Here is a 24,102-nt window from a genome sequence, read left to right on the forward strand (position 1 = left end):
CTGGTAGTAGGGAAAGCGAGAGGGGTTTGAACTGGAAGATGTCTGCGGGCCCTCTGAAGCCCGACACTACACATCCCCGCAGCTCCAGGCGAGACGTTATTCTGGCAGCTTTCTGTTTATTTAGGAAGGTGACCGGCTGGAGCGCTCGCAACAGACTGCTGTTTCCCTGGCCTGCCAGCAAGCGGTTTACTTTCCCAGGCAAACAGGAAGGCGGGCAGCGCCAGCAGGTGGGCCGCGGTGCGGCACAGGGGCCACCTGAGGGGCGCTGCGGGGATGCCGAGCCCCGGGGCCCCGCGGGCACTGCGGGTGGGCCAGGCAGGCGGCCCACGGGCGTGGGGTGCCGGGGGGAGGGGGAGGCGAAGAGGAGGGTCAGCACACGCGCCGCCACGTCAGAGCACCAAGAGAACACCAAGTCTTTATTACACGAATTCCTATGAAACTGCTCCAAGATAAAACCCACACGCAGGAGAAAACACAAAAACAAAAAAACTGACAAAGCCACACACACGGACGGGGGGTGGGGGGCGGGGGGCGACTGGCGCTCCCCCTCTTCTGTGCCCGGTCATCAGGAGCCCTTGGGGGGCGGTGGGGATTGGAGGGCGGCAGCACTTCCGCACTCGCTCGGGAGGCTGAGCCGGGCCAGGGTCCCCCTCCGGCACCGCGGGGAGCCCGCCACGCCCTCACTATCTCGAGGTGGCTTAGGGCCACCAAGCCCCGCCAGGCTTGGCGCCCGCCCCCAACGCCCCACCGCCGTGCCGCTGGGCTGGCTCCCCGCTCGGGCCCTAGCCCCGTGCCTGCCCGGCTCCCCTGTTCTCCCGAGGTCGGCGCCTTCCCGCCTCCAGCCGGGCCACGGAAGCCCGGCTGCCCCTCCCTCACTCCCTCCCTCCCTCCCGTTGGCAGTGGTTGGTGCCGGGTCAGGTTCGTAGGACCCTTGTTTTCCTCCTGGCCATTTGCCTTCTCACTCTTGGCAAGGGGCACCCAGCAAGCCCTTCTGCCCCAGAGGCTCTGGCCCGGCTGGCAGCCTCTCCTTCTTGCCCCTCAGTCCTGCACCTTCTCAGGGTTACTGAAGAACTGGCCGCTGCCCACCCTTAATGACAGCAGAACTTCTAGTCCAACTGGGGAGTCAGAGCCCCTGGAGCCTCCACTGTCGTGGGACTACAGGATCCCATCCAGGACTGACTTTCGTCTTCTGTCAGAGTAAACACTACCCCTGCCTAGCTAGAATCCGCCAGCTCCGGGGTGGCCAGCCTCCCCATCCCTGCTGGGGGCCCTTGCCAGCCCCTAACAGAGGCAGCCCGAGGGGCCCAGGCAGGGTACTCAGCAGATACCTCTCTGCGGTGGCCCATCACTCCTCAGAGCGGGCCCGAGTGACTGCCCAGGGCTTTCTCACCCAGAGCTCCGTGCAGGGGAGTGCCAAGGACCAGCACCCCTGGGGAAAGACTGAGATGCAGAAGGCCATGGGAATAAAGGACCCTAGGTGCCCAGAAGGGAGCTGCGGATGGCGGTATGGGATCAGGCAGTGTCTGTGGCCCGACAGGAGAGACCAGGACAAGAGGGGGGCAGGGGCTCCACCTTCAGGCCAGCGAGCCTCTGGTAGGATCATCCTCCCCTTCTGGGTACTCCAACCTTTGCCAGTTTTCTGGGTGGTTTTTTTTTTTTTTTTAAGAAGAGGGGTTAGATCCTACATTTCCACTCGTTCCCCACAGAACAGCCTGGCTACGAAAGGGACTGTGGTTGGCTGCTGCCTCCACCCTCAGGCCCTTCCTCCAATCACAGCATGCAACTCCGAAGTTCTAAGTCCCTTGGGAAGTGGCAGTGGCAGTGGCTGGGCTGGACTGTGGCTGGAGAACCACTGGGCCTCAGAACTCAAGCACCATCCGTCCGGCTGCAGCTGGGCTCTTCAGCGGAGGGCCGGTTTGCTCTGTGGCTGCCTCTACCGGGTCAGATGGTCTCCGGCGAGGAGAAACTGCTACATCTGGCAGGAAAAAGGGATGGGAGAAGTCTTTTTCAGTGGAGCCCAGGGGTCTTTCCTCACCACTGGTTCCTGGAGAGATGGTTCTGGGCAGAAGCTTCTAAAGACAGGAGGCTTCTCCTTCCCCCAGGGACTCTGTGTCAGCCTTGGAACTCTGCCTGCGGTCACACCCACCAATCCAAGCTCCTAGAAACATTCCAACTTGCAAAACAGCAGGGACTCTGGCAGCTAGAGATGGAGTGGGGCGGGTGGGGTGAAGCAGCTGTCTGTGAAGGGCTGAGAGGTGTGCCTGGGTGCCTGGCCTGTTCTGTGATACAGCGGTAGCCCAGCTGAGCTACACCAAGGGCACCTGTAGGGGCAGAAAAGTAAAATGGGATCAGAATTTGGTGGGACGCCCACACCAAGCTGAGGAGACTTCGCTCGGAAGACCCGTTCAGAGAGCAAGGGAGAAATGGAACTGTAGTGGTGTCCTGGCGATGGGTAAACAGAGCAGGGGCAGTGAAGAGACCAGCAGCTGTTAGCCAGGCGATGAGAGTCTGCCAGGGCAGTGATGCGAGGAATAAGAAGAGAAACGAACCGGGGAAATCGGAAGTGGGACTGTCTAGCTTTCAGTGAGTTGACAGCCAGGGCTAGAAAGACCATCGTGGGCACAGCTGGGGCCGTGGAGTGGATTTGGAGAACTAAGAGGGAGATCCGGATTTGGGAACCAACTGCACAAAAGTATTGCTGATGCTGTAAGAGAGGCTGGTGGCACCGCTAGGGAGAGGGAGTAAGGAGACTTTGAAGAGGGTCAAGCCCAGAGCTACGGGGAGAGCTGGGATTGCGGGAGTGGAAGGAGCCACGGGAGCCCCAAAGCGCACAGAGAATCAGAGGCAGAGAGAAAGGGGATCCAGGATTCCTGGGGCCACAGGAGCCAAGGGAGGGCAGTTTCAGGGGAGACGACGGGCATGGCGTGCAGAGACAGCACCAGAGGATGCAGAACAGGAAAAGGCCCAGGACCTGGCAGGTGATCCTGAGTCAGTCTGGGGGTGGGTGTGGGGGTGCCAGCTGGCAATGGGTGAAGGAGGGTGCACTTTTCTGCAAACTGGGTGATGATGGAAAATATTGAGGACTCTTGGTTTTTAAGATGGGACGAGGAGGATGTAGACCTGAGGAAGGAAAGGGAAAAGCTGGAAGATTCAGGAAAGAAAGAAATTATGAGGAAGGTCCTGATAGGGGTGGCTTTGGGCCAGCACGTTTCCCGGGGGACCAGTGGGAAGGAAGTGGTAGCGACACTGCACGGGAGGCGGGGGTTCTCCCCTCGGCTGGCTTTATTTCAGCATTCTGGATACCTGGGAAGCCTGGGTGCGGCAACATGGGTGAGGAGAGCCTGAGAGAACAGAAGAGGTCTGGAAGGGCCTGGTGGAGGGTGGCGAGTCAACTAGAGGTGACGTGAAGGCCAGCCGCCCAGGCTGAGGGGAGAGGGCGCCTGTACTCTTCCTGGCTGTGTCCTCCCCACCCTGGTTTCTCCCCTCCACTGCTGTTACCCTGAGGGTAGCAAGTATTTCTCCATAGCCTGAAAAAGGGCCATACCTGCCACACCGTGAGCTCAAGAAAGCCCTGTAGGGCTTCCCTGGTGGCGCAGTGGTTGAGAGTCTGCCTGCCGATGCAGGGGACATGGGTTCGTGCCCCGGTCCGGGAGGATCCCACATGCCGCGGAGCGGCTGGGCCTGTGAGCCATGGCCGCTAAGCCTGCGCGTCCAGAGCCTGTGCTCCGCAACGGGAGAGGCCACAACAGTGAGAGGCCCGCGTACCGCAAAAAAAAAAAGCCCTGTAGATAGCTGACCCCTGGGACCAGGACAGCGGCTGGGGGCAGGGTGAGCAGGCAGCTTCCTGATGGGGGAGGGGCTGGAAGAGGGACAGGTTCCCCTGAGCCCTGGAGGAGGTGTTGACATTCCCTGTTTCTTCCCCAGGGATGCACTGGGATAGAGGAGGAAAAGCAGCCTGGAGGCCCATGGCTCCAGCCAGAAACAGAGCTGTCTTGAGAGGGGCCGTTCCCTCATCTTCCCAACCACCAAAACCCGAGGCAATGGCAGAGTTCTGTGTGGACGTGGCCGGTGAGGCCATCTCAGTTTTTCTTAAATTAGTGTGCTGTGTGTATCCTGGACTCTCTTCTCAACTGTGTTGTAAACTATTCAAGGTCAAAGCTGGTTTTTCTCTTCCTGTTCCTAGCATCTGGCATAGGTGTGACTATCTTCTGTCAAATGAATAAATAACGCAAAACACTAGTTCCCCCATGCGCACGCCCCCCGCCGTAACAAGGGAAAAAACCCCGGACCTGCGCCATCTAGTTGCCTGAGCCTGATGCCTCTGGACCACGGGGAAGACCACCCTCTGCGGTGTGGGGCAGGGCAGTCCTGCACCTTACCTCTTACTGTCCTTCCCTTAGTGCTTCCTCCACCTTGGGCACCTCCTGTCGCCTTCCCCGGAAGTCTTCGTCTGAAAAGCAGAGGAAAGCACCTCACCCTCCACCCTGCACGGCCTCACTCAGACACGTCTCCCAGGCTGGGCAAGACAGCTGAGCCAACTCTCTCCACCCTTGTTTGCCAGGGCACACGCTGATCCCCGGGAGCGATGCGCGGGTCTGGTGAGGGGCAACTGGGCACAGTGCGGGGTTAGGACCCCTGTCTGCTGCTCTGTCTCTATCGATGAGCTCTGAGGCCTTGGACAAGTTCTTCCCTCAGTTTCCTCATCTATAAAATGAGATGGGGAAGTCGGACTGTCCAGATGACCTCCAAGGCCCTTCTAGCCCTTGTTTCTGGATGTCTCCTGACACCAAAGGGCTCCTCTGCTCTGAGGCCTGAGGATCAGGGTTCAGCTGTGGGCCTTGGAAGGTCTGAGGCAGTGTCTGCTGGCCCACACGCCTTTGGGAGGGACTGAATGAACGCTGGAAGGCCTCTGGGCCCCAGACACTGAAACTGCCCAGCGCGTGGCTCTCAAGGGGAGGCCCTTCCATGTGGGTGGGCCTGTCTGTCCCCTCACACCCCAGAGAATATTCCCCAGAAACAGCACTCGGTGCTTTGTGCTCCAGGTAAAGATTTAGGTGGAGATGTGGCTGGGCCCCTTTTCAGGAGTGGAAGGGAGAGGCGATATGGACCAAGTCACGAGGGGGACCCATTCCCTTGGGTCGCCTGCCCACCAACCCTGATATGTCCCCCAGGTTCGGTGTCCCCTCCTTTACAGTCTGGGTTCACCTGTGAAACACCCAGGCCCTCCTCTTGGAGGACCACCCAACACAGGCAACTCAGAGCCCCGACTTCCCTGCCCTCCCCGCCTCACCACAAGTGTGGCCCTCCACGTCGTCCAGGAGATTGGCTGTTGATGCCGCAGCCCCCAGTCTGCCGGACCATTCAGGAAAACTGTCCCAGGGATGGGTGGGCGCTCCCTGTCCCTGGACTTCTACCCCCGCCCCAAGCTCAGGAGGCCTTCACCGCACCAGCCTTATCCCCCCAAACTCCCCAATACCTCCTGCAGACTCCTTTTCTTGGGGTCAGCTGAGCAGCCAGGTGCTGACTCTCTCCCCCAGCTCCCATCTCTGGGAACAGAGAAGGAACTTTATCCCTGTTCTCCTCTGGCTGCTCAGCTTCTATAATAATATCCTGGGCCCTGTTTGACAAGCATGGATGGAAGTCTGGGTAAAATTGTGGAAAACCATATTTTTACTGGAGGAACTAAGAGTGAGAAGGCAGGGCCAACACGTGAATTGAGGAGGTGGAAAGGTCTGTGGATCAATTCAACTTAAGAAATTAGGGGGGTTTCCCTGGTGGTGCAGTGGTTAAGAATCCGCCTGCCAAAGCAGGGGACACGGGTTCGGGCCCTGGTCCAGGAAGATCCCACATGCCGTGGGGCAGCTAAGCCCATGCACCATAACTGCTGAGCCTGCGCTCTGGAGCCCGCGAGCCACGACTACTGAAGCCTGTGCGCCTAGAGCCTGTGCTCTGCAACGAGAGAAGCCACCGCAGTGAGAAGCCCGCGCACCGCAACGAAGAGTGGCCCCCGCTCTCCACAACTAGAGAAAAACCTGCATGCAGCAATGAAGACCCAACGCAGCCAAAAATGAATAAAATAAATAAATTTAAAAAAAAAAAAAGGAAATTAGGAAAAGGTTTGCTTATTTCCATGGAAGGACGAAGTTTTCTCTCAAGACGCAGATTACCCCAGACAAAAAGTTAAAAAGTGGTAGGACAGCTTCTGAGCCTACAGGGGCCTACACTGGCCTGTTCCCCATGCCTGGTGATGGGAGTCAACACTGGTGTCAATAGATAGGTCAGGGCTTCCCTGGTGGCGCAGTGGTTGAGAGTCCGCCTGCTGATGCAGGGGACATGGGTTCATGCCCCGGTCCGGGAAGATCCCACATGCCGCGGAGCGGCTGGGCCCGTGAGCCATGGCCGCTGAGCCTGCGCGTCTGGAGCCTCTGCTCCGCAGCGGGAGAGGCCACAACAGTGAGAGGCCCGCGTACCGGGGGGGGAAAAAAAAAAAAAAAAAAAAGGGCAGCGCCAGGCTGGCAGCAGGGCCCAGGGTGGGAGAGGGGAGAGTCACGTGGCCCGGTCCCACTCCGGGGGAGGGTGCAGCCTCAGGGAGTCCAGCCCAGGGTTTTCAGCACCCTTAGCACCCACCGCTGCCACCCGGTGCCAGGCTGCAAAGGATACGACTGATGCTTCAACAAGTGTTTCCTCTTTGACTTCCTCATCTTGGTCTTCTCCGAGAAGGCCCTGGCCAGTTCAAACAGCTTCCTCCGGGTGGCTAGGGGCAGAGAGACCTGTGAGCCGGCAGCGGGAGCAGCAGGTAGCTGCCCCCCAGGACTGGGGCAGGTGGGCAGGCCGGTGGGGGAGGGGAAGAGGTGACAGCAATCGCAGACCGGGGTCAGGCTGGTGCCCTGGCGGAGTGAGGCTGCCATCCTGGGTCGGCCGGCAGAGGCCGCACAGGCCACCGGGAGCTTGGCCAGGGGCCGCAGCCAGCAGCTGAGATCCGGGTATTCCTCCTTCCCCAGCTGTGACAGACGGCTTCACGTCTTGGCTTTCTTCCTGCCACCTCCCCTTCTCCCCTCTCCACCTCCAGGGTTGGTTCTGGGATTTCCATGACTAATCCGAGATTTTCTCTGAAATGGAGCCTGAAAGGATGGCAGCCTCATTCACGCATGGTTGTGTGTCTGGGGGGTGGGGTGGAGGGGAAGGCGGGACCCGGCTGGCAGGACTTTGTGGGAAGGGGCCACTGACCCGGTGGACCGCCCACCCACAGAACGTGGACTTAGCTTGGGCCTCCCCACTCAGGCCCAGCCTGGCCAAGCCCCCTCAAGCCACAGAGAACGTGAACTCTAAAACGGCGGGGGGCAGGGGGGCGCGGTGTCCAGCACATTATTATTTTTCTGCAGACAGATGGCCCAAGAGGATTTAAAACTTAATTTGTATCCAGACTCAGTTGCACAGGGAAGAGAGGCAGGAAAGCTGAGGGAGCCAGCCCGTGATTAAAATGTCACTTTGGTTCACCAAGAGTCAGCTGCATTAAAATTCCGGGTGGCTCCCTCCCTCCCAGGAGGCCACAGGCCTGCCTTAGAAGAGCTGGGGAGGGGGCGTACGCTGGACTCACATTTTCCCATGTGTTTCAACTTGTCCCTGAATAAGGCATCTTCAGACGCAGCGGGGTTGTTGTCGCTGGTTCCTGGAAGGGGGAAGACACCTCTGAGGGCCAGTGGCTGCCCAAGGCCTGGGGAGGGGGGTCAGGGCTGTCCCCACAGGACAGGGGCTCAGCCCCACCCTTCCACTTGAGGAAGGGAGCAAAGAGCAGGCTTCTGCCCTAACCAGGAGGGAGCTTATAGCAAGGAGGACACCGGGGTTCAAGGAGCATTTCTTTCCCCACCCAAGCCTCACTCTCCCCTTTTCTGTAAAAAGGGTCAGTGGTCTGGTCTGTATGTGTGGAGGGCCGGCTCCCGCAGGCTCCCAACGGTCCGTTCCTCTGACCACTCTGCATTCCGTGAAGGCCCTTTGGTAGCTTGAAATCAGCCACGATGGGAGTGTTTACAGCATGGAAGCTACCAGATGCTAAGCACTGGGGCTTCCCCTGCACCCCGACAGGCTGTCACACATTCACCAGCACGTGGCCAGCCTGCCTGCGTCCTGACGTGGTACGCCGAGTCTCCCCGTTCACTCGGCACCCACTTGGGTCCCTCAAGGCCCTTCTAAGCTCCCACGCTAATCCCGAGTCACCTTGCCTGCTAAGTCCCTGTGAGTCATCCTGATCCACCTCGGCGGTCCCGGTGTCTATGGTTAATTTGGGATCAAGGACAAGAGGCTGCTGTTAAACCCCCAGATGCGTATCTGGTGGGACCTAAGCTCCCAGCCTGTCGCTTATGAATCAGTTCGACAGGATTTTCCCTCTTCAAGCTGGGATCAGCTGAGCTCCCCATCCTTCTGCCCCCCTCCCCCATTCTACCACGCGATGTAAGCTCTGTTTCGGGCAAGAGCTGCGGATTCTTCCTCTGAGGCGGGCAGCCTGTGTGTGTGTGTGTGTGGTGGGCACTGGCTGACCAGGGGCCACTGTGCACACACACAGGCAGAGTCCAGATGTCGAGGATGGAACCGGGACCTTCAGGGTGTCCCCAGCTCCAGCCTGACCCTCGTCCGTGCAGCCCAGCAGCCTGCTGTCCACCCCTGGCCCTCCTTCAGCCACTGAGGCAATTCTTGCTTCTCACCACCTTGGACGTGAAGCTTCCAATTCTATTCCTCCAACACTAAGGCAGAGCCTGGCCTGTGGCAGATACTCCCCAGGTACTGAATGAATGAATGAACGAATGAACTCTTCCCAGATTGATCCTGCCCTTCCGCGCCGACATGTTTTTGCCGTAATTAACAAGCGTGTCTTCAGCCTTGCTGCTTCTTCTGCCTGTTTCTCGGATGCATCTCCAGTGTTTGTTCCCAGTAAAATCATAAGCTCCCCCCGGGCAGTGACCCAGTCTCTGAGTCCCTGGCCACCCCAAGCCCGACACCCCGTGGGACATTACGTGGTGTGGTGTGTCCCCTTCTTGCCCGTGCTCCAGGCACCTCCAAGGAGTTCAGCCAGTCCGTTGGCCAATCCCGGGTGTGGGTTGCAGCAGCCTCTGGGTTGGTAAGAACCCGGGGCTGCTGAATGGAGGGGCCATCTCCCTCTCGGAGAGCATGGAGAAGAGGGAGAAACCTCCCCACCAGCCTGCTTCCTCAGCCTACCCCCAAACTCCAAATACGCAAACCACAGCTGGGGTGTGAGCCCCCTACACCCTCCAGGCCTCTCTCTTAGGAAGGCAAGGTTACCTGGGACAGGAGCGGGAAAGTCAAAGTCATTTCCCACAGCTACGCTGCTGGATGTAGATTTCTGGGACTCGTATTTCAATCGATCTGGAAAAGGACCACATTCTGGTCGGGGAAGTTAGCTCCCACCCAGGGGCAGCCTGCGCTGAGATGCAGGAGGTTGTTAGAGGCCAAACCCCCAGAATCACACACACACACACCTGCACACACGAAATATGTGCACACACGACGCCTACGGGCTCTCAAAGAACCAGAACTCTCAAAGATACAGAAACGACTGCCCTGACAACCTGCAGTGTCAGAGTGTCAAAATGAGAAGGACCCTGGGAAGTCAGACAGTCCAGCCCTTCATTTAAAAGGAAAGACCCCGGGCTTCCCTGGTGGCGCGGTAAGAGTCCGCCTGCTGATGCAGGGGACGCGGGTTCGTGCCCCGGTCCGGGAGGATCCCGCATGCCGCAGAGCGGCTGGGCCCGTGAGCCACGGCCGCTGAGCCTGCGTGTCCGGAGCCTGTGCTCCGCAATGGGAGAGGCCACAGCAGTGAGAGGCCCGCGTACCGCAAAAAAAAAAGGAAAGACCCCGAGACCCCCAGCACCTTTAATGCAGAGCTGGGTCCAGCCTTGGGCCTCCTCTGTCTCAGGCCAGACTTCTCCCTGCACACCGTGCTCCCTCCCCCAAAACACAGTCAGACACACACACGCGCACACACCCACACCCCTCTCCCACAGGCCCCTCGCTGTACCCCCATCAAACACTCCCACCCTGAAGGGGGAAGGCAGCCAGGCTGGGGCCAGTAGAGTGCTGGGCCCAAGGACAACTCAAACACCCAAAAAACTCAAGAGCCCCTGCTCAAATGTCCTCTGCTCAGGGAGGCACCCACGGACCCAATCACTCTATTCCTGGAGCCCCAGACATATGGTGCCGAAGCCAGTGCCTGGCACAGAGCAGACAGGCAGGGGAGCAAGGGAGGGGCACCCCTCTCTCTCTCTGAGTTCCAGAGGAGGGAAGCGGTGGCTGGTGACTCAGGTCCCTGTTGGCAGACTTCTGGGGCTCCCACCAGGATAACTCAACAGCACAGAGGCCACCCCGAGCTCCAAGGCTAAAGCCAGCATCAGCCCCTCCTTAGCCGTGGAGCAGCGGCCGCAGCGCCCCACCCGGGGCACCACCTCTCTCCAGGGCAAGGAGGAAGTCGCGGTTGCGCTGCAGCTCCTTCATGAACTCCTCGTTCTGCAGGAAGAGCGCGATCCTCTCGTCCTCCAGGTATTGCTTCCAGCGGTTCTCCTGGTCCCGGGGTCCGGGCCCGGCCGTGAGGGGCCGGCCTCCCTCCGTGATCGCAGGCTTGGAGCCCCCGGAGGTAGCCTGAGGAGGGGAGCGAGCATTTGGACCGCCTACTCACAAGGATGCACGCTGCACAGATATCCACGCGCACCTGGGGGTACACGTGTCCTTCCCAGGATGCTGTGGCCGCACACTGCGGCCAGCACCTCCTATCTAACTTCACAGGCCAGAGCCCTCTCTGCTGAGGAAGCAGCAAGGGCTTAAAAACTACTCCCCACCTCCTCCACCTTGGACGCCCCCCCACACCTTCCTTCATCAAAACCTGAATAGTCCGGAAGAGTGATCTGCGAACTGCTCAGGGTCCCCAAACTCAAAGCTCTCCCTGTCTAAGCTGTCTCAGGGGAGACCCCTTGCAGAGGGCCAGCCTCTGGGGAGAAGCACCTCTGCCGTTGACAGTTCCCACCCCCTGCCCCTGCCCACCTCCCTCCAGCCTGGGGTGATGGCCGCAGCCAGGGAGCGTCCCCAGGGCTGTCACCTTCCTGGGCGGAAGAGGAAACCTCCATGCCCAGACAGGAAATGAGGCTTTTGGTTCAGTGTTCTTTCCCTACAAACCCAGGGCAACAGAAACAGCTCAGCCTGGGCTTAAACAGCAGGGAGTGACACTGGCTGGCATGAACGGTGTGGGCAAGCAGGGCTGCTGCACAGGCCAGGGGCGGGGGAATCCTCCGTTACCTGTATGCTGTCCAGCTGCTGGGGCAGGATGCGGAGAAAGTCTTCGGGGAGGTTGCCTAGCAGTGGGGGGTTCCAGTTCCGATAGCGCCTCTGGCCGGAAGGGGGCGCGGAGCCCAGCACGTCGATGCTGCGGGGTGAGAGGTGACGAGGAGGAGGGAAGAGTCAGGCCCAAACACAGGTGTCCTGGCCCATCACACCAAGATCCTGCTCAGACTGGCACTGCTGCTCCAGAGCCTCCCGTGGCCTCCGCTGCCTCTGGCACAAAGGCCCAGCACGCCAGCTCCCCTTCTCAACCAGGCTTCGGCTGACCCCCAGCCTCTGGGCCTGGGCTCCGCTGCACTGGATGTTCCACTGCTCAGCGCCTTCAAGGCCTCTGGGCCTAGAGAGCTCCGTGTTGCCGGCGCACATACTGCGTGTTGTGGATTTTGACGTGGATGTGGCAGTCACGGCCCTTCACGCTTCTATCCCTAGCACCTAGCAGGACGCGAGCTCCTCCTGCCTGCTGAGTGCCAGGCGTGCTCCGAGTGAACAGACACAGAGCCGCCGGCAGCCCAGCCCGCCCCAGTGCTGGTTTGCTAGGGTCGGGGGACATGAGGACACCAGGATCCCTAGAGGGTAAGTGGATCTACGCTCCAGTTCTGGCCCAGCCACAAGCCAGCCACGTGGTCCTGGGTGAGACCCTGTCCCCTCTGGGGCTCAGTCTCCTACAAGCTGCTGTCTCCCTGCCCAGGTGCGTGGGAGCCCCTCGGGAGGCTGTCTCGAACAACGTGCTGAAAAGGCACATGGAGGTGTGGGATTGGAAGGGTCCTTGTTCCAAGTGGCGCGGGGAACCGCTCCCCTGGGCCAAGGCGGAGGCCAACAGCGAGGCGGAGAGGAGAGAAGGAGACCCTGGCACGTGGCCTCCCTGACCCCCAGCCTCCCGCCCTGCCGTCCTGGCCTGAGGGCGGCCTGGGGCCTGGCCAGGAGCTCCCCACAGCTCCTCGGCAGCCTGCAGCGTGGCAACCGCAGGACACGTGTTCTGCTGAATCAGGGAAATGACACACAGAGAAGGCAGCCGAGGGCCGGGAGCCACTCTCTCTCGGGCCTGGCTCTGATTTGGTCTCGAGCTCCAGGAATCCCGCCCGCCCCCTCACTGGAGGGGAGCTTTTCCGGGCTGCCCCTGACTATGGAAATAACTTCCTTTCTTTTTCTATTTTGGGCGGGTGGCCTGGCGGGCCCAGGGGGAAGGGCGGGGGCGGCAGCAGACAGGATAACAAGCCGCTAAATGCCTGGTGGGAGCTCAGCACTCAGACAGGAGCCAAGGAACCCCAGGCACCCTCTCACTGTACAGATGCGGGGATGGTCCAGAGAAGAGCCTGCCTTACGGCCCGGGACTCCCATTCCTGGGCGCCTTTCCTCCTCCATCACTCATCCACCTCCTATCACTGTTGGCGGCTTCATTTTTCTCCAAGGGCCAGATAGTCAAGGGGGTGGATACCCCATCCCTCTGGGACTCGAGGACCTTCTTTGGTCGACCCCGGCACCCTTCCTCCAGCTTCAGGGTCTTCATCTGGGACATGGGTGCCCACCGCAACTCAATCACATCCACAGCTACCCAGGAAAGCCATGGAGAGAGAGCCCCGGAGTTGCAGCTGGACCCCTCTAGCCATTTGTTACTGAGAACCCAAGTCGGGAGGGGGGACGAGGAGTAGAAGGCTGAGTGTCCCTCGCTGCTGGGCCCGCGGTCCTGGAGGAGGGGCAGGCCCAGCCCCCTGCCCTGGCACCGGCTGAGATGAGGTCAGCCCACAGCTGTGAGAGCCAGGGGGACGCTGAGCACGGGCGGCCCAGGCAACTCCACTGTGGTCAGAAAGGAATGTCAGAAATGAGCTGAGAGGCAAATAAAAAACTTCCAAGGCTGTAATTTCAATGGAAGAACAGCAGGTGGCCTGTGAGGAGGGGTGCCTCCGGGCTTCAGAGCCTGTCATTCATTCAGGAAAGGACAGGCTGGGCGAGGGGAAGGAGAGAGAAGGCTGGGGGGGGGCTCTCTGGACCCCGAACTAGAACTGCATGCCCCATAAGACCCCCAGGCCTACCCAAAGGATATCAGAGCCCAGAAGGATTTCAGCAACAAGGCTTCCAGGCAAGATTTTTGGTAAAGACTAGACACTGAGGCCCTGATGGGGTCAGGCCTGTCCTGGAACACACAGATCGTCCTGCTAAAACCTGGGCCCAGGAATCCTGGCATTCCAGGCACGCTCCCCTGGGATCAGCCTGCCTCTCTGTGCCCCAGCAGGGCCAGCTCCCAAACCCTCTTCATCTTCACTCTCAAAGGCACCCCAGAGACTGGAGGTGGCAGAAGGGAGCCAGGCCATTCCTGCCCCCAACCCCCCCACTCAAATCTGATTGGCCCCAGCAGCCAGAGAGAGATTCCTAAAACACTAACCTCACCCCGTCACTCTCCAGCTTAAACCCCTGGCTGGAGGATAAGGTCAAAGCTCCTTGGAGGACCCTCAAGGGCTTCCACGATCTTCTCACCCCTCCAGCCTCACCCAGACATTCCATACTCCCTGGAGTTCCCTCAGATGGTGCCCCCTTTCCTGCCTCCAGGCCCTTGCACGTGGTTTCCTTTGCCTGGAACGCCCTACTGTCCTCCGCTTTACCAGCTAACTGCTGGGACATCAGTTCCTCTAGGCTGCCTTCCCTGTACCCTGCCGCGTGCGCGTCTCTGCCTCCCCCAGACCCTGATCTCCTTGGGAGGTCAAGGCGGGGCTGTATTCATCTCTGTATCAGGTGACTCCATAAATGCTGGAAATGCACGTCCTGGATGGAGAGACCGAATGAGGCCCTGGAAATGGGCTGGGGGTGGATCTGGGCCTAGCAGGGCCAACCCGGGGCAAAGGGGCACGTGCTCAGAGGTTGGCCCTGCCTCTCCTGAGCGCTGGCCTCTGAGGGCAGCCTTACCCCTGGTCTCACTGTTCACTGTCAGAGCTGACCTCAGAGGCCCACTGTGTAGCCAGGGGCAGGAGGGAGCAGTAAAGCACTGGGGACAGGTCTGGTTCATACCCGGCACTGTGCTAAGGGCCCCCCCCACAATGCCTCATTCAACCCTCACAGGAGTGCTGAGGTGGGGATTAGTATTCCCATTTCACAGATGAAGCAAATGAAGCTCAGAGAAGTTAAGCAGTAGCCCAAGGCACCTCAAGAATCACAGTTAGGCAGCTAAAGGAGGCAGGGTGGGGGGACACTCGGCCTCTGTCCGACCTCACAACTAAGTTCTCTTCCCTGCATCCACCCCCAGGCCAGCAAAGCCTTCATTTCCGGGTCAGGCCCCTGAACCTGAGGCAAGGGCAGTAACTTGTCCAAAGGTATGAGCAAGACCTCCTGAGCCTTGGTCTAGGGCTGAGGTCATTTTGCCCCCAACTGGGGCTCCCATCACTGGGCTACACTACCCCTGCCCTAGTTCACCCCACCATGCACAGAGGAGGGGAGGGAGGATGCGGCCAGGATATCCATGCCAGGTTTACAATGGGATTCTGTCTCTTATGGGCTCAGTCTTACCTTCTGAAAAATAGGTAGAACTATTCTGCCTAATAGAAACTGAATTTTTTGCAAAAGCATCTTGGGATATTAAAAAAATGTCAAAGGAAAATCATTTAGCCCTGGGCATCATGACCCATCCTGGGCTGCAAGTCCTGCCAAGATCTCACCCAGACCTATCCACTTACCCCCTGCTTTGCCCCATTACAGCCTCTGGTATCACTTGTGATGGAGGACCTCAGCTCTGCTCCCGTCCCTGAGTCGAAACAATGCTTCCTCCTCCCCCCATAACTTTCTAGGCCTCTATCAGCTCCCTGAGCTGCAATCACAGAGGTTTTTCTCATTAGGGGGATGACAGGACACAGCAGGGAAGAGCATTTGTTGGCTTTGGAGTCAGAAATGACCTGGGTTCAAATCCCAGCTCTGTAGTCTTAGGGAAGTTATGAAACCTCTCTGAGGCTCAGTTTCCTCATCTGTAAAATGAGGATGACAACAGTGCCTACCTCACAAATTGTCAGATGGTTTGAATGCGATGGCGTAGGTAAAGAACCTTGTCAGTTTCAGGAATTTGAAGGGCACTTAGTAAATGGTACATGTTATTATTATCTATACCTGTATGATCACAGAGTTCTCCACCACCACTGTCTGGGGCTCCCAAGATCCCCAGAAGGGAAGATCCACTGGAACAAGTTCCCTGTCCTATCGTGTCCCCACACCCCTCCCCACCCCAGGCCTGAGTTCTTCTCAGGACCAGCAGCTCCAGGACAAAGAGGCACCTGGGCTCCAACGGCCCTCTTCAAACACAGAGCCCAGAAAAACAAGCACTTCAGAGACCCAGGGACCCAGCTGGCAACCAGCTTCATTTTAAACTTCCAAATTACAGAGTCCCTGATCTGGACGAAGTCTCCAGGGACCTAACTCTTCTGCTTCCAATTATCGAATTACCCCAGAAAAAGAGACTTACTTGCTCCCATTGCTTAAAAATCCCCACAACGTCCCTAGAACAGGGATAGCAAATAGATATCCATTCCATCCATTACTGATGACTGTCTGGGAGTGCTGTTTTGAGGAGGATTCTCAGGTTCTGTCTCAACTTAGCAGGAAAGAACACAGTGATCAGTTAGTAATGTTTGCCATGGGCTCAGGAGGGGAAGTGTCAGTACACATTCCATGCGTCTGTCATCCCCAATCTGCATCTCCCTTGACTATAAGCTTCCAGAAAGCAAAGGCTGAGCATCGTTTATCTCTATGTCCTGTCCAGTGTTCAGCATAGCATCTAGTCTGGAGTAGGAATTCAGTGGATGTCTGCTCTTGCAATCCTTACAGTTTGAAAGTCCTCTTTGGTATCCAGCTAAAATGCCTCTTGCTGCAGTAGAAGCCTGTTCCTGGTGGGACAGTATACCGAAGGGTCCAGTCAAGTTTCCCACCGTGTTTGTACTCAATCCCAAACGCTGATCCCCTTCCCCATTGCCTTGCGTTCTGAGAGGAGATGGATTCTTACCGGGGAGGTGGAGTGGGGGGAGCCAGAGGGTAAGGCCTGTCGAACATGTGCATGTGGTAGGCTGGAGGGGAGTACACAGGCGGGGGTTCCTCGTCAGAGCTATCAGGTTCCAAGGTCCTTTCCAAAATCTGTATCAGAGACGACAAAGAAAGAAATATTAACAATCCTTCCTTGAATTTAAATAACATTTAGACAAAATCAAGTGTGGGCGAGGATGTGTAGTAAGGGAACTCTGCTGCTGCTAGTGGGAGTGTAAAGTGATATAACCAGCACTCTGCAAAACCGTTTGGCTTCCTGTACTAACGCTCAGCACATGGGCTACTTCTGAGCCCACGATTCCAACATACACAGCAGACGTGAAAGCACTTCTCCCCAGAGGGAAGCTCCATGCAGCATTAGCCATCCAAGTAAGGTTCAAAACCAGGCAAAACATGGGGCTTCCCTGGTGGCACCGTGGTCAGGACTCCGCGCTCCCAATGCAGGGGGCCTGGGTTTGATCTAGATCCCACATGCATGCCACAACTAAGAGCTCGCAGGCAACAACTAAGGAGCCGGCGAGCCGCAACTAAGGAGCCGGTGAGCTGCAACTAAGGAGCCCGCCTGTCGTGACTAAGACCCAGCGCAACCAAATAAATAAATAAACACGTGGGGGTAAAAAACAGGCAAAACAAATTTACAGGGAGTGCAGTTGGAGCAGTGTGACCTCTGGGGGTGGGGAAGGCTGAGAAGGGGCACAAGGGGGATTCCAGGCTCTGTTGATGTTTCTTGATCCAAGTGCTGATGAAACTTCACCGAGCTGCATATTTGTGGCTCGTGGACTCTTCCGTCCCTGTGTTACTTTTGGTAGATAACTTTAACATCATTCCTACCCTCTCTCGAAGTACTTCCACATCGATTATGTCACCTGAAGCTCAAACAACTGGGCAAAGTAGGCTGTGGATCATTACCCCCATTTTACAGATGAGGACACTGAGGCCCAGGCTGACCGATTAACATGGCAAGAGCCACACACTGTTTCTACAACTGAGTCTTTAACTTAGATGTGGTCTCTACAGCAAGAGTGCCTCCTTCAGACACAAGGCCTGCACACCCCGGTTGGGTTCTCAGGGAGATAGCAGCAAAGGGAGAGCCCAGGCTCTTTCTTGGCCTCCTCTCCTCATGCAGGAGCCAGAGAAAGGGGCAGGAGAAGCCAAGGCTGGGCAAGGGCCAGGCTTCCTGCCATATGGACTGACCTGAACCCTTCTGCAAAGGAGTCTGGAGCAGGAGGGAGCCATCAACCTGGAGAGCCCAGGTCACACAACCCTACCCCCGCGTCCTCCTCTCCAGCTCTGTGCCCATCTCCTCCAAGACCAAAGAATGTGGGAAGGGCTCAGAGGCTGTCAACTGGCCCAAAATTTGAACCCCAAGTGAATTTGCAGACATCACTGCTAAGATGCCTCTGCACATCTCTGCCCGAGCCCAGCCATGCCCAGGCACCCAGTCTCAAAGGGACACCACGGCGGGTGGGCAGGTGGGTGAGTGAGCGCGCACACACACACGCGCGCGCGCACACACACACACACACACACACACTGCCACGCTTTGTACACGTACAGCCAGCCTGACCCAAGGAGGCCTCCTGCTCTGGAATGCACTAACGTTCTTTCCTTTGAGGCAGAAAGTACTTAAACAGATGTTTTTGCAGAGAAAGAAGAATGCAGCTGCTTTTCGGGCCACTGCTCTCCTTACCCCAAATTTCCACAAGAAAAAGAGAGAGAGAACACTGTCAACTCCAGCCCTGCTCACTGACACACACTTGCACAACCTCCAGTGCCCGGCACACAAGTGCTCTAAGGGACAGGGTTCCACGCTGGGGCCTGTAGGCCGAGCCCCTCCCACTCAGTGGCTGGCTTGGACTGTCCCCCCCGAAGCCGGTGAGACGGGCGAGGAGGAGGGGAAGCCTCAGTAGGAGTTGCTCCCAGAAGGAAGCCGCTTGGGGTTCCTCTGACTGGGGCCCATAGCAGCCGCCCCTCGGGCTCAGAGAGATCGGGCCTCCACAGCCGCGCAGGGGGGCTTCCTCCCCTCTCAGCCGCTCCTGCCTCAGCGCGGCCTCCTGGGGCTACAAGAGCCAGACGCTCATCAGAGGCTCCTGGAGCAGAATGAGGAAACACCAAGGAGGCAGACAGCAGGCCAGGCACGCTCCGGAAAGGCTGATCCCCAGTCTCCAGGGAGAAGTAACCCCAGCCATGTCTCTGGACTCCGCCCCCCGCCCCGCCCCGCCCCCTCCCCTCCCCCACCAGCCACAGTGAGGCTGTTCTTCTGGCTCTAAAGGTGCTGAAGTTTTTGGTTCTGTGGCTTCCTGGCTTAACTCCATGTGGGTGATGGATGCCTGCCAGGTGCTCTGGGGGCCAAGGTCTGGGCCATTTATCTGACAGGAGATATTTCTCTGTGGCAAGGATACCCCTCGGGCCAGCCCACCATCCATCAGCCCCCAGAGAGGGGGCTTTTTCAGTCAGCAGTTATTGTCATCCCAGCTGCTGCTCATAAATTTTCCGCAGCACTTTCCGCTGGCTCAGGAACCGCCTGCCGATGGGCCCACGCAGAGCTCCAAAGATGGGGGGGTGGGGAAACAGCCAAGGAGGGGTGCTGAGAAGGGGCTCAATCCGGAAAGCAAGATTCTTGGGAAAACAGAAGCGCACACAGTGCAGGCCCATCTAGGGCATCAGGCAAGCTTTGCGGAGGGTCACAGGGCTGTGGGTGCCATGAACAGAGAAGGAAATATGATCCTACCTGCCAGACTGTCAGAACAAATGAGACTGTGGAAGGGGGTCAGCGTTTGCAGAGAACTTTCCTTCCAGCTCACACTTAAAGGATGTACCTGCACACGCATACACACACCTCCCTTTCACAAAGAAGATCTGGTTTTGCCAAAACTCCCTCCACTGGCTAATCCAGGCAGAGCCAAGGAGTGCTCTCCCGGAGAAAGAGACTAAAGAAAGCTGTGCAAAGACAGCAGCAACATTCATTCATTCAACAAACACTCCCCGAGTGCCTGCTATGTGCAATGACTCCCGGGTGCTGCGCGTGACACAGGGATGAGCCAGATGCCGTTGCCCACAGGGCTTCTCCTCCACCCGGAGAGAGAACTCCCAGGCAGCAGCCCTAGAGGAGGAAGAGCAAGCGGGCTTTGCCCTACAGGATGACTCTGATGAACGGAGAAGAGCCACCTGCAGGGCTGTGTTGAGAAGGACTCTGAGGCCACATCTGGGTCTAGGCTTCCCACTGTAAACGGGGGTAATAATAACGCCACTTCACAAAGTTTATGAGATTCGAAGAGATGATACACCTAAAGCATGTAGGATGGTGCCTGGCCCAGGCTGGGACTCAGTGAAGAGCAGAGCTGAATCCGATCTGCTGCGGCCTTCCGTCCTATCCATGGCTGCATGTCCCAGATGCCCCTGTGGGCAGTGACCCTCTCGTTGAAAGACTCTGAGTGCCCTTCTTCACCCAGCACTGCACGTGCTGCTGAGACTAGGGGCTCAGACATCTACTGAGCTCTTGGAGGGGCTGAGGAGGACTGGCCACACCCAGCAAGTGGGCCTTGATGCAGTGGGGTGGTCCCTTCGCCCTCAGCCACCTTCCTGGAGAGAGGAGGGAACTGCTTGGGTATCGCGCGCCTCGGTCAGAGGAACTGAACTTGCAAGCTCTCCTCCACAGGTCCCTACGCTCCAGAACACACCACACTCCTTCTCAACCGCAAGGCCTCCTGGTCTCTGCGCACTCTAGGATCCTCACAGAAGGTCCTGCTGCCAGTTCCCTAACACTCCTGCTCTATCTCACCTCCGAGCCTTTGCACAAGCTGTGCCCTCTGCCCACACACCCACCTTTCCCTCACTCTTCACTCTTCCTCTGGGAAGCCATCCCCTCCTCTCTGTTGCTTCCATTTCTCCCATCCTAGCACTCACCCCTCCGGGCTGCCATTGCCTGACACCTGCCTCTAGTCCTCGCTGGACTGTGAACTCTGTGGGGACAGAAACTCTGACTTGGCCTTAGCGGGTACCTGGAGGTTCAGAAAATACAGACCAGACAGCTCCAGCCCGGAAGTGGGGTTCGGGACGTTGGGGTGGGGGCTAGGTGTCTACATTTTGAACAGGCTCCTTCATTCTGATGACCCCTGACCCAGGGTCTCGTACCGTGCCTGGCACAGCCCCGGAGTAGTGCTCAGTGTTTGTTTAGTGACCGCATGAATTTTGCCCATAAAATAAGGCCACGGGCTGACTTGGGTACGTTTCCCTGGGAGAAATAAGGCTGCTTGCTAGGTAGAACCTAGACAGGAGTATAACCCAAGTCCTCTAACAGGTTCAAACAGTTGTTGGAGCTCCTGGGAATTATCGGGGCCGTGCCCCTACCTCCGGGGGGATGCTGTCCTCCGAGTCCGAGCTGTCCTCGTAGACGCTGCCGCCACCCGCCTCCAGGTTCATCTGCAGCAGCTGGTCGATGGTGGCGTCCACGGCGCCGCTGTTGGCACGCAGCACGCACTCGATGATGTCGTAATCCATGTTGGGGAACATGGTCTTGAAGTCGTCCATGGCCTGGTTGAACTCGAGGCGGCGCACCTGGCGGGCGGGCCGGCTGTTGTTGAGCTCCTGCGAGGCGGCCGCGCTGCCCCCAGCCCCGCGCGCCGCCGCCGAGCCGCCGCCCCCGCCGCTCCGGCGGAACAGGCTGGTCATCTTGCCGAGCCGCTGGGGGAAAATGTTTCCCGCCGGCGCCGAACCCCCTCCCCCGGGTCCCTGCGCCGTCGCCGCTCGCTCGGCGGCTTCTGGAAGCTCAGTCCCGCGACGGGCGGGGTCCCCGGGTCAGGAGACAAGGGCGCGGCATCCGGGCCTGGGCCGTGCGGGGCTGGGCGGCTGGTCATCCACACCCCGGGAGCATCCTGGGTCCGGCTCCACGGACCATCCCACCTGAAACCGAGGGAGACAAGAGTCAGGGGCAGAATGCAACGAACTCGGCGACCCCCGCCAAGCCCACGGAAGAACAGCTTCTTTCTGCTTTCTCTCCAGCTGCAGTAAACAGCCACAGCTCTTTACCAGTTAGCAAGGGCTTACATCCTGACACCACTATGAGGTAGGTGCTATCATCCCCCTTATGCAGAGGCACAGACCTGAGAAAGTGGAGGAGGCGGGGATTTGAACCCAGCACTATGGCCCCTGAGCCACTGGTCTCAACCACTACACACTGCCAAGGACTCCTAGAGACTTGACTGGGGCAGGAGGGGCTCTGTATAGGCAATGTCCTCCCCCTCTGGTCTCCAGCCCATCCAGTCTCTGCTTTCCTTAGCTCCCTCACCTCAGGGCCCCACCATCATATGAGGCATCCACTTGTGCAGAGCTCCAGTAAATCTGCAACAGAACGCAGTGCAGCCCACTCAGAACCAGGCCTGTAAATCACTTCTAAGGTAGCACTTCTGCTAGTGCAGGTAACTGAGAGTTGAATGTGTCCAAAAACATCAAGTTCTGACTTTCTCATGCTTATCCCAGGATGTACGGTAGTTTTGCTAAGTGTAGAAAAGTGGCAGCTTTATTTTAAGGGACTGTTCCAGCACAGGATATTCTTAAGTCCTTTTCTAGTACTGGGGGTCATCATCTTAACAGATGATAGAGAAGAGCTGGTGTGAGCCAATCAGCACGATCTTCCTTGCCATGATCTCCACAGTTAACTGATGATGAAAGGAAGACCAGACCAGACCAGACCGTGTGGAAGGTGCAGTGGGAGCGCCCTCCCTCACCCTGAGACCGGAAGACACATCACTACCACTGATTCCTTCTGTCCCTAAAGGCTAGTCCCCTCACAGGTAAAAATGGGGCTTCATACTGTCCCCCAGTGCCTTCCAAGGCCACCATGCTGAGATTCTGATCTCCGTCAAACCTCCACCTCCTTCGAGGGACGTGGAAATTGTCCGGGGCTTATGCTCGGGGGCTTGCTGGGTGGGTGTCTGCCTAGTCCCAGGGAGGCGGGCTGTGTTCAAGAGCAGGAAACTAGAAGCACATGGGCCCCATGCAGCCTCCGGACACTGATGTTACAGAACTATAATCCCCTCCCACCGCCAGAGAAAACCTCTTAACACTGGAATATCTACATGCAGATACATGTTTCTAGGCACATACTGCCATAAGTATGAATTCATTTTACTGAAATGTGATCAGACCATAAATTCTACTATGCAACTTCCTTTTTTCCACTTAATGACTGATTGTAGCCATCTTCTCATGTCAGAACATAGAGATCTCCTTCATGGTCTTTAATGCCTGAGTAGTATTCAGATGACTGGGTGAAGTATGACTTATTATCCAACCTCCTCCACCCCATCGCTTCCCAGACGAGCGAGTCACAGCTCAGAGAGGCCAAAGCCATTGCGCAAGGAAGCCCAGAGGAGTGACCTCAAAGGATCTGTCCAAGAAATGTGTTATGAGGATGAACACAGGAGGGGAGTCAAGTGTGACGTGGCCTCCCACAGCTGGCTTTAGACACCCCAACTCCCCTCACCCACACCTTCCACCCGCCCTGACACACTGTAAGGTCAGAGGATGCTGACAAAACACCCTCCAAAGCGGGGCTCCACCCTGGTGTCTACCTTCGTCCTGAGTTCTGGAAACTTGCCCTGAGGCTTCTAACAAGGACCTCAGGGCCAGGAGGCCCCAGAAGCCGTGCCCTGGGCTGCAATCTGCTGTCCTGGTGTCGTCACACATGGGGGTCCGTGCCTTGTGCTAACGCGTCTGGAGTCGGCCACCTTCACCACCTTCGCCCTCCCCCTCGAGTAATTTCATAAGAGAGATTGAGGGACCTGGCTCTCACTTTGCCAAGGGCAGCCCCTTGGAGAAAGAGGCCAGGACCTGATCCCCCCCTGACAGAGGAAGAAGGAAGATGATGGGGTCCACGTTTTCCCCATTAACAGCCCTCTTTACAGGTCCCTTGGGCTCCGGGCCTGAGTGTCGGGAAGCCCCCAAGAAACCTTCTTGCCCTCCTACCATTTAAGTAAGTGCCCTGATTCGGCCCCAGGCTGCAACTCCCGCTCTGCCGCTCCAGCTGTGGGACCTGGTACCCGTCCCCTGTCCTCTCTGTGCCCAATCCCTCACCTACATGAATGGGGCTTCCATGAGAATTAAACAGGATAATCCTCAGCACGGTGCCTGGAACGTGGTTAGCTGCGTGACTGTTGTTACCGCTGCCCCACAGGGCCGGCAGAGAGCCAGGGGCCGTTGGCGTGCCAGCCAAGCTGCTCCTGGAGTGGATGGGGCGGGGGATTCTAGGCGGTCCTTCCCCAGCATCTGGATATCAACCCCCCGAAATTCTGTCAGCCCTTGGGAAGGAGATACCGATCCTCACAGCCCCAGGGGAGGCTGGGCCGCAGCAGCTGCTTCCATTTACCCCAGGTGCAAAGCCTTGAAAAAGAGCACGTTGTGTGTCTGCCGCGACATGAGAACGGCCGACAACGCTACAGCCTGCTGCACATTACAGATGAAGAGCCGAGACCCAGGACCAGAGGAGATGCCCAGGACACAGAGCAGGAGCGGTAAAGCCTTGACTTTTCCATCAGAGAGCGTTTCTGTGGATGAGGAGAAAGTGGCTCAGAAACAGTAATGGGAAACAGGATTCAGTGTAGAGAAATGCTATTTTCATAGGACTCTGCAAGGACCCACGGACTCCCAGAGCCAGGCTGCCTACAATTAACACCAGGAGGGGTCGCTGTGAGGGCCCCCACTTCTCAGAGGACCATCTCCCCAGCGCTCGCTGAGCTCAGGTGCAGAGGC

General features: G+C 57.9%; 1 protein-coding gene across 4 annotated transcripts in view; it reads right to left on the reverse strand.

The window, feature by feature from the left end:
- Positions 1-436: 436 nt before the first annotated feature.
- CUEDC1 (CUE domain containing 1) overlaps positions 437-24,102 on the reverse strand; it is a 76,344-nt gene continuing 52,678 nt past the window's right edge. For 3 of the 4 annotated variants that reach the window (XM_079904949.1, XM_079904947.1, XM_079904948.1), the window contains 10 exons: positions 20,704-21,255; positions 16,316-16,443; positions 11,299-11,425; positions 10,455-10,647; positions 9,295-9,378; positions 7,598-7,669; positions 6,661-6,754; positions 5,291-5,349; positions 4,380-4,450; positions 437-1,975 (listed from right to left, as the gene is read on the reverse strand). In XM_079904949.1, coding sequence (XP_079761075.1) covers positions 4,383-4,450; positions 5,291-5,349; positions 6,661-6,754; positions 7,598-7,669; positions 9,295-9,378; positions 10,455-10,647; positions 11,299-11,425; positions 16,316-16,443; positions 20,704-21,024 — 1,146 coding nt within the window. In that variant the 5' untranslated portion in view covers positions 21,025-21,255 and the 3' untranslated portion in view covers positions 437-1,975; positions 4,380-4,382. Of the gene's footprint in view, positions 1,976-4,379; positions 4,451-5,290; positions 5,350-6,660; positions 6,755-7,597; positions 7,670-9,294; positions 9,379-10,454; positions 10,648-11,298; positions 11,426-16,315; positions 16,444-20,703; positions 21,256-23,719; positions 23,846-24,102 lie in introns of those variants that run through there. The other variant, XM_079904950.1, reaches the window with a different exon arrangement.

This window comes from Stenella coeruleoalba (assembly GCF_951394435.1).
Source record: "Stenella coeruleoalba genome assembly, chromosome: 19".
Taxonomy (NCBI): Eukaryota; Metazoa; Chordata; class Mammalia; order Artiodactyla; family Delphinidae; genus Stenella; species Stenella coeruleoalba.